Here is a 10476-nt window from a genome sequence, read left to right as displayed (position 1 = left end):
TACTGCAACAAAAACCTGAGATATACAATGCAATACAGCATACTAGCATACTAGGGTACCAATCAAGCAGCTTGGGTTAAATATTTTTTGGGTGGATTCTGGTTGTTGACATTGGTTGTCATCTCGCATTAACTGCCCTGCCGGCATTTTTAGTAAGCTCACAATTTACAGTTACTGTTGGTTTTCATTTCAGTACAGTGTATGCTATTTTCTAGAAGGTCACATTCCACATTTTCGCATTTGGTATTTCCGTTAAAACTAAACTGATGTTCGGTCATCCAGCAAAATCGTTAAAAATGACCTGACTATGGTGCTGAACATGCCAGATTAGACCTTTCACTGAACAAGGTTGTGACCTCATCGTTCCAAGTGATCCACCACGACGCCTTTGAATATATACTGTATAGAAGTCGCCAACCCAGGTTAAAATTTCTAATACGGTTTTGAGGTAGTTGGTTAATTCACCGCCGCAATCGCCACCATCTCTAGGGCATCGACTTGTGGTGGTCCCTAGCGGACAAGTGTCGAACTCTTCAAACAACCCTTCCCCCTCCCGTTGAACGACCTTGAGCTGCAGTGAATGATAGGTGGGGGGTGCGGGGAATGACAGCGGGCGACAGTGCTGCGCTCTAACGTGTAAATAACAACCAAGACGATACAGGGCATTACGGCAGCGCACTGCAGCGGTGAAGTTCCCAAGCTGCTTGCTCATCATACGCTTCTGAAAAACGTAGAGTACATCCTATCCACTCGAGACTTCTATACAGTATATGTATTCAAAGACGACGCTGTGCAGCTCACGCCACTCGGACGCACCTTGAGCTGGGTCTCGGCGGGCGTGTTGGCGAGGAAGGGCGGGGACCCGACCAGCATCTCGTACAGGATGACGCCCACGCTCCACCAGTCGCACAGCTGGGTGTAGCCCGTGCGCAGCAGCACCTCCGGCGCGATGTAGTTGGGCGTGCCGACCAGAGAGTGCGCCAGGCAGCGCTGGTGCTCCCGTCGCCGCCGCCGCTCCAAGGGCTTCAGCTTGTGGCAGCTGCACTCGCTGTTCCACTCGTCCGTGGGGTCCATCGAGTCCTGCCGCCCGTGCTCTCCTGCAAGCAGCAAGCATCGGTGAGTCAACCGGGCTAAACATCATTGAGATGAGGAAACAAATGGAATGGGGAAATAAGAGCTCAAAGCACGTCCACCACATTCCAAAAAATCCAGGTTTTAGCAACGCCAGAAATCAAACCCTACAGCCTTGATGGGAAAAAGACTGATTCTGACCACCCAACTACTGATGACCCCAGTGAAACAAAACTGTCTGTAGGACAAAGAGCACACAATTGTCACTCGCACAGAAATTTCTTACCCCTGCATGGTAAACTAAAAGAGCAGTCGATAACATCATACACAAGTTAAGACTATAATTCTGGTTATGAAATGTTCGATCACTTCAACTGACCGCATTTCTACACAAGTGTTTCACGATTCCTGAAAAACACACTGAAAAACACCAATGTCAAGCCAAGAACAGTTGATAGGCCAGAAAATTATGGTTCTGAATCACAAAAATTAATTCAAAAAGTGTCTTAGCTGTTGACTCAAGGCATTTTTTCAAACATACCTGTATTTAAATTCACACCATGCACTAAATTATGAGATACTGTGACTAAATTTTTTTCTACCCAATCATAAATAACCCTAATATTGAAAACAAATCAAAATTAAATCAAACATGCTATACTTTTAGGGGGAAAAAAAATATTTGGAAGACTTATGTGGCAAAAATTTTTATTGAAGTAATTCTGACTAGTCAAACTGTAAAAAAAATTACTAACTTACACGTTATTTGAAAAGAAAGCTAATTAAAGAAAATAACTTGCCAAGTTAGCAAAGTAATTTTTGTTACGGTGTGAATAGTCTATGGTACCCGATTAAAATTGTTGCCGCATAAGTACAAAGATTTTTTTCATTCCAAAAATATAGCATGATTGATTTTATTTTAAATTGGTATCTAAAGAAGGGTATGATTGATTTCAAAGCAAAAAGTTTTAGTCACATTATCTAATAATTTGGTGCAGAGTGGGGATTTAAAAATTTTTGAAAAAATGTATACAACTCAAAAACTAAGAAACTTATTTAATTTTTAATAGGTTATTAATAACAATTTATTATCATCATTATTACACTTGTATCAGCTAGTGATGCTGGCAAAAGATGAAGGTGAAGAAGTAAATCATTGACACCAGCAAACAATAGTTTCCTTTTCTCCCCTCATACAGTTGACCTGTTGGACAGTTTCAAATCCATGTAACTTATAAATTGGTATATTTCAAACCCATTATATACCTGCTTTCTACATTTTTTTTTTTACTTGTATAGCCATTAATATGCACAGAGATATGCAAACATTTCCCTTCAAGTACCTAATTAAAATTATTTTACAAATCAATATAGGGCCCATCTAAATTGTGCACAAAACATTAAAAGATTAAAAAAAAATTAAATCTAGGTAATTACCATTATTCTGATAATATTTTGAATTATGGGTCCACCTGAACCCTGTACATAAACCAAAATCTGTCAGCTTGATATGGCCATCTCTATCGATAAGTATGTTGTCCGGCTTGATGTCTCGATGGATAAACCCCATCTTGTGAACACTTTCAACTGCACACGTCAGCTCGGCGATGTAAAACCTGGGAATGAAAGTGACATTGATGATTCCAGATCCTATTACACAGAAAACTTGCAATCAATTAAATATGAACAGATATCCACATGAGTTTGCCAAAACTTGAGAATGTATTGTTATTTTATTATGACTAAGGTAAAAATAATCAAACAGGAAAATAATTACTTCTGCAAAAAAATTTCAAAATCTTCTGAATAGGCTAGAGCAAACAGAAGATTTTGGAGAATTTAGGCTCTGTAGACAAACTTAAGGCACCTCTATATTTATGTCAAAATAAGTATATTTTTCATCTAAATATAAAAGAAACATTGAGCAAGTCATCCTACAATATTAACTACCCACAACATTTTATCAAGTTTTTCAGGGAAATTATCTGTGATGAAATGTAACGAATTACAAGAAAGCACTTAAGTAATTCATTCTTGTAAACTACTTGTAGCAAAAGAGAGGTAGAGTTGATCATTTAACATTACTAGTAACTGGTACTAATTTCCAATTCAGATGTTGTTTCTTCTATTTTAATTTCCCCGCAACTTAAGCTCTAAATATATTCTTAATTATAAATTGTAATGACAAAATGATAATAATCAAAATTATTAAGTATAGACCTGAAAAATTCACATTCTTCTTTCATACCAGACCACTTAACCCATATTAGTCAATTTAATTTTTGCATTGGCTGCTGACTCATTTTTTTTCTGTTCAGATTATATATAGTTGGATAAACTAAATTGAGTTATTTTCGGAGATTAAAAACTACCCATGAACCAATGAAAATGCCAGTCAAGAGTATACCAATCCCTCACTTGCACGACTAATGGGTTCCTAAAAATTGTGTTATTTGAAATTGCATATTATAGTCTTCATATATAGCAAGGCTAATTTACTTAATATGTTCCAAAATGTGTAAAGAAATACATATTCTTTGCATAATATAAATCCGTAGAGTAACACTCAACAAAAAATATGTCACACCATTTATCTTTAACTTTTCACGAACTTTCCAAACTATCCTTTGCTGGCAGTGAAACCGATATTACTGTAGAATATTTACAATATAATTTTTCAAATATTAAAGTGCTTTTTCGTGTATTATCACTTGATTCACACCAATCCTGCCAGACCTGTGATTTTTTTTTTTCATTGCACCATTCAGTTAACAACCTTTTCCATGTGAATCATCTGTTCATTTCTGTTTCAGTAACTAATGTCAAAAATGTTCTCACTAGTACAATCAACAGCATCAGACATAAACTTGTGATGGAGTCCTTATTTAGTACGATAGTGCGCACAGTTGACTTGCTTAAAGCTAAAAGTGCAACCAACATAAATGTGGCCATCTAGACATTCTGCACATCGTAATAATTCTAGTTTTGTTTCAAATACTTGAACATGATGCATTACGCTCCAATATGATTCCAAATACAGGTGCTTGTGCACGTACAGTTATGGGCAGATGTTGCTTTGTGTTTGTGCGTGCGAGTTCCCTGCCACTGGCTAGACTGAAGTTCATCACGGCCCGGTCTGTGGCCGGGTGACAATGGTACGGCCTAGCGGCATAAAGCGCGGACGTAAAAAAATATGGTCATTTACACTCCATAGCCGCTACTTAACTTGCCATAGCTGATGTTTGTGCAACAGCCAATAGCATATTCCGACCTGCACATGCATCTCTTCCCCCCCTCACATATACTTCCCCCCCTCATATAGTTAACTGTATGCCACGGCACATCTGTTGTTTACTGAATTGAAGCAGACTTTGTGGCATCCTGCCCAACTTTTCTTTTGCCTGTGGTGACGTGCTAACTGAAATTTACAAACGTTCTCGTCAAGCCTGGGGCAGTAAAATTAACATTGTGTTAAATGAAACTGCGCAATCTGATGACATGCTAAGTGAGGAATTGGTGTATAATGATCTACATTCTAGTATGTCTTCAAAACATGCAAATTTTGCAGGGATGTATTCATAAGTGATTTGATAGCTGTCGCAGGACTCAAGGAATATAAACATTTAGCATCATTAACTGTGGTGTGTCTAGCTGTCATAAAATAAATAATGTTGATGTGATTAAAAGTGTATATTGTTGATGGAAATGTTGTATTTACTAATAATTTCCAAAATTTTAAAATTAAATTACATTGGGTACATGGACAAAAATAAATATCACAGAGTCCTATTTCAACAAGATGTGATGTATTGCACCTAAGTATTCAGTTCTTTCAATGCAGAGTAGCTATACATTCATTTTGCAAAAGAGCAATTTAATTTTGTCCTTGTGAGATGATTAAGGATAAATCTCAGCATTTCAACATCTGCTACTTAGTATATGATTGAAAGGAACTAACTTGTTAACTAACTCCTAGTTATGAACAACCTCATTACATGTCTAATAATACTTGAATGTGTATAGGGCATTAAAAATTGATCATTACATCAAGCAGCATACTAAATGAATTAATAAAAAAGCCTTTCATAAAGTGTATTTGTAAAACAATCTTAAACTTTAAGGCAAGTAGTCTAAAAACAATAAAACTGTCTTAAACATTATGATTTTTAAATAAATGCAAATGAATTAAAATTGAGCCCCATTACATTATCCCTGTAGATTTACCAACACTGGTAATTACATATAATAATATAATATGCAAGCATGTCAGTATTGAAATCTGTTTTATGTATTCGTACAAAAATGTCTTAGCTATAAAGAAAAATTATCTCTATTACAAAGAACAAAAAAAAATATTCAGACACAAAAATACGAATAAATATTGTATATACTATATTATATATATAAAAATTGATGTGTGTATATTTGTTCCATATGGACTCCAAAATGGCTGGACCAATTTTGATGAAATTTCTAGGAAATCTTCAGATTAGCCCAGCGGGTTATCCTGTGAAGTTTGGTAGCAATAGGATCAACAGATTTTTTTTGTGGCAATTATGTGTCATTTTAAATACAAATTAATATAAAATTAGATTTTTTCCTAACTTTTTTAGATTTTTAAACATTCACAATTAAAAGGACATTAGGGTCGCTAGTAATATATATTATTATATATTATAAACACACATTGTTACAAAATGTAAAATGTCCTACCTGGCAAGAGGCTCTTCGAATATCCCCTTCTTAATTAGTAGTGACATTAGGTCTCCACCAGGTATGTAGTCCATCACAAAATATAAATAGTCTTTATCTTGAAATGAATAGTAAAGTTTCACGACCCACTCATTGTCTGCTTCTGCAAGAATGTCCCGTTCAGCTTTCACATGAGCCACCTGGTTCCTCTTCAGAACATCTGCTTTTCTCAATGTCTTCATGGCATAGAGGTGGTGGGTGTCGATTTTACGCACCAGGGCTACCTCTCCAAACGCTCCGACACCGATCGGCTTTATTTTGGTGAACATCGACTTGTCCATCTTGGCGCGCTTCAGCCTGATGTAGTTCGACTCCTTCTGGGAGAGCATTTTACGCATCTGACACTGCGCTTCCGGACTGAGGCCGATCTTCTCCATCTCCGACTCGAGCTGCATGCGGCGGAAAACCCGCTGCTTGTACGACTTGAGCACGTTCTCGATGTGCTGCTCCATGAAGAACTTGAAGGCCTGCGGCGAGTAGTTGCGCACTTTGCTGTCCCGTCGCTCCTCCTCCTTCTCCTTGCTCATGCGCTTCCTCTCCGGTATGGGGGACTGGTGGTTCACCTTGTACTGCGAGCCGTGGCCCGGGACGCTCGACCGCCTCTCGCCGCCGTTCTGGACGGGCACGTTCTTGCACCTGCTCGCCACGGACGACGACGCCGTGGGCGGGAGTGGCGGCGTGTGCTGGGGGGCGTCGACCCTGCTCTCGGGGCTCTCGGCCCGGGAGGCGGAGGGGTCCACCGGCACCACCGGCGAGTACTTCCTCTGCAGAGGGGGATGCACGGCCGGGGAGAGCCGGGGTAGCATGGCGCTCTCCACCGTGGCCACCTGAGCGCTGACCGCCAGCTCCGAGGCGGCGGGGCCGTACGGCGGGGGAGGCTGCGGCGCGTGGTGCAGGTGGCCCCTCTGCGCCGCCAGGGCCTGCATGGTGCTGGCGTAGCTCGGCGGGTCCGTGGTGGGGACCGTCACGGGACTGGTCGTGGTCACCGGGGAGGCGGGCACGGCCACGGGAGGAGACGGGACTTGCTTCTGGGAGTACGGCGGGGCAGGCGTCTGCTGCTTCTGTTGTATGGAGGATGCGTAGGAAGGGGGTGGCGCCTGGGTCGAGGCAGAGACGGGTGGCGGCGGAGCAGTTGGAGCTATCGCGGTCTGCAGCACTGGCTTCTGTACTTGGGTGCTCTTCACCGACTGCATTATGATGGGAGGTTGCGTCTTGGCCTGGCGAGCACCCCACGCTTGGAGGGGGGTCGGCCTCGTGACCGACGAAGGCGTGGGACTGGACACGGAGACCGTGATCGGGCTGGGGGTGCCTGCTGACGTGGGCCCGGAGTATATCCCGGAGGACGGACTCTTGCGGTAGTCCTGGGTGGGGCTCTGCCTGCTCTGTATGGATGCCGTGTACGAAGGAGGCGGGGGAGGGTTGGTGGGCGACGGCGAAGCAAGCGGGTAAGGGGGCGGAGGCTCAGAAGTGGCCGGGTTCGTGTTGGGGTACAGGTTCAGGGCTTGCATCTGCTGCGAGAGTTGCTGCTGGACTTGAGGGCCGTTCTGCACGATCATGGGCTGCTGGCGAGAAGAGGTGGTGCCGACGGGGCTGGTTCCTCGCTGGGAGGGCGGCTGCGGGGACCCGGGGGGCACGGCGGGGGGTCGGGACGGCACCACGGGGGCAGGCGACATGCGCTTCAGGAGCTGCTGCACGGAGTTGTAGGAAGAGGAATGGGGAGGCGGCGGGGGCGGAGGGGTGGAACTGCAGCGAGGCGGTGGCGGCGGAGGTGGTTCGGAGAAGGCGCTGGGCGAGTACTGGCGGCTGAGCTGGGGATGCGTGACCAGGTCGGTCATGCGGGGGCTATCCGAGCGCGTGCTGCCTGCGCCGCTGTCGAGCGCAGGGCTGCCCCGCATGTTGAGCTCCCTCTCTAGGCTTGGCTTGCGCATCAACTTGCTGCTCATTCCTGTACACACATTACATTTCAAATCACTACATTGTTCTTTTTTTTTTGCTAAGGGTAAATATGTATAAAATACTACATACCTAACAAATAAAATCAGTTTAGTAATAAAGAATTCCCCCCCCCCCTCCATTTTTCTTTGTGACACTGTCATATCACAAGCGTATTTTTTCCTTCGTTGTTTATTGCTTACCTATGTATTAATTTTAACGTATTTAATTTCCCTTATTTTTATTTTAAAAAATCTTTAGCTAGCTATTTTAAATTAATTTATTTTACCTTTCGAATTTTATTTTACAATTTTCCTTGCGCTTTTGTTTACCTAAAGTTGGCTATAGAGCCGGTAGGCGCTAAAAGATTTATATTTTGTAAATTTAATTAGTGTGTAAGTTCGTAACTTTTTATATCACCCTTTTGTAATATTTTTATTATTTTTTAATATTATCTGCGTGGAGCGCAAATCACTTGTTTGATTATTTAGTCTACGTGTGAGAACTTTGAAACGAGTCTTCGTCGTGTGACGTGCGACACTAGCGCTCAGCACAGCGGTGGCAGAAGAGAGAGACTGGAATTGGGAGTCGAGTCGCGCCGGCCGGACTGTACACACAGCACACAGGTCTCCGCGCTGAACTTCGCGCGGCGCGAGTAGAAACGGTTTAAGTGGGCGTGCCTCTTGTTTCGTCCACGTGAAGTGAAAAAAAACTGTTTTGGAGCTGTACGGTGGTTTAGAACTTTACGAGTGCACGAGAGTTGATGGTGCCAGCGCATCGGCTACTGGTGATGCCCACGTTGACTTCACCATGGCTCTAATCGCAGGCATGTTAATCAAGGATCGTGAAGTGTGAGGGCGTAAGAAGAAGACGGACCATGTTATTGTTCGTCAATACACTCTAGACCACGCTGACAAACCTGGACTAAGTGGATCACAGTTTAAAAACCTTGCTCCACCCTTTGCGCTGCAGTTTACCCATGAGTTTGCCCTTTCGACTTTTTGAATGCTCCGTCAGTGACGTCATCTGTGGCTGAACGTCCTCAACGTGAATCGTAGAACTGTCAGCATAGTGCAGGACTGTGTAAGAATTTTTTTTGTTTGCGACAAACTGTTTTAAATTTTCTTGTGCTGGCCAGCTGAGCGTCGTGTTTTAACTTTGTAGGATTTAAACTGCATTTTTGTTTGCGTGTCTGCGCCTCAGGACTTTTATTACCTATTTAAAAGACATTTAATTCAATGTAAAATTATATTTTTTAAATTTTTTCATGTTTTAGCTGCCATTTCTATTGATTATTCATGCGCCATGTACACTGCCTGTTCGTGAATTGTTTGCGTGTTAGAGCCCGGAAAAATAAATTTCAAGAATTTAAATAATTTGTTGGCTTAGAATTACTTTCATATCTGACAGCTAATCGCGCAGCCTTAAATTTTTATTACTCTATTTACTTTTGCCCACTCTCGGCATTTAATTGGAGACGATTTTTTTTTTATGGAGAAACGGCCGAGTCGGGGATCGGGGATGGTAGCTAACTGTGTGGAACAGTAGCGAGATTTTATTACCCTCAACCTCTTCTGAATAAGGAGCCAAATCTCTACATCCAACATCATACAAATACTCGTACCCAAGATATTCCTTCAAGGGGGAAGGAATTATTTCTGGTCACCTAGTCAGAGTTAAACTTCAAGGTTGTTTACCTTTCGTGATGTTTGTAGTTAGCAACATATGCAGACATACTACTGACTCCCAAGACCACTTTCATGAAAACACTTGTCGAGTTGAGGCTGTGTTCCAAATAATTCGCACTCGCACTTGCACTCGCACTTGCACTCGCACTTGCTCTCGTGCTCATACTCACACCCACAATTCCTTGCGTGCAAAATGCATGCTCCATGCATACTCGCCATTTGGAACACAACCATACTCCAAAGTAAACACACCCATGTAGTAGGTTAAGGTATTATTTGCGTATGAGGTTTCCTACAACAATGTACAATGCAAACTGCTTCATTAAGACATGTAAGTTGGTTAATCCATCACCTAAATTCATGTATGTATATGTTTATGTTTATGTTTCATCATGTTAAAATTAACTAACCTAACCTGTACCTCCGGGTCAATTTCCGTGCTATTACCGGTATCATACTTGTTAATCTTTGTTGCATATTTGTTCCACGTCTTACAGATAACATGACATCGCGTGTTGTTTAATTACGAACAGCTACTTAAATGAAACGTGCATTGTTCATTTACCATTGTTTAGATCAATAGTCCAGACGTAAACGTAAACAAACAATGGTTACGAGAGTACGCAACGAGCATGCATTCAAACGCACTCGATATGCGCACTCGTTCTCGTGCTCGCACTCGACTATATGGAACAACTCTCTCGTGACGTCACTTCCGAGAGCGAGTACGTGAGCACGCATTTTTACCTATTTGGAACACAGCCTTAGTAGGGGTGGTGAAATCCCCGGGTCCTGGTTGAGTTCCGAAATATTTTTTAATGCTTGTGCTTTCCCTGATAACAGGTCAAATTAAAATTCCATTACTAATAAAATTAATTTGAGACACTAGGTCATGCGAAAGTTTATTCCAGATCTATGGTCACGGAAACTAATTATGTAGAGTTGTGGGGTTTCAAAACAATCTTACAGTAAATAATGGCGAGGAGCCCTCAGTTCTTCTCGATGGCCCTGCCGTACACCATTGTCAGGCAAA

At 42.2% G+C, this 10476-nt stretch overlaps 1 protein-coding gene across 1 annotated transcript in view; it reads right to left on the bottom strand.

Moving 5' to 3' along the window:
- LOC134543312 (serine/threonine-protein kinase Warts) overlaps positions 1-10476 on the bottom strand; it is a 105348-nt gene that overhangs the window by 15325 nt on the left and 79547 nt on the right. Inside the window, exons 4-6 of the mRNA XM_063388246.1 lie at positions 5785-7768; positions 2509-2687; positions 817-1097 (exon numbers count right to left, since the gene is read on the bottom strand). Of these exons, the coding sequence (XP_063244316.1) occupies positions 817-1097; positions 2509-2687; positions 5785-7768 (2444 nt within the window). The remainder of the gene's footprint in view (positions 1-816; positions 1098-2508; positions 2688-5784; positions 7769-10476) is intronic.

Source organism: Bacillus rossius (assembly GCF_032445375.1).
Source record: "Bacillus rossius redtenbacheri isolate Brsri chromosome 9 unlocalized genomic scaffold, Brsri_v3 Brsri_v3_scf9_2, whole genome shotgun sequence".
Classification (NCBI taxonomy): Eukaryota; Metazoa; Arthropoda; class Insecta; order Phasmatodea; family Bacillidae; genus Bacillus; species Bacillus rossius.
The sequence above is the reverse complement of the archived record's forward strand: the minus strand, read 5'-3'. Positions and strand labels throughout refer to the sequence as shown.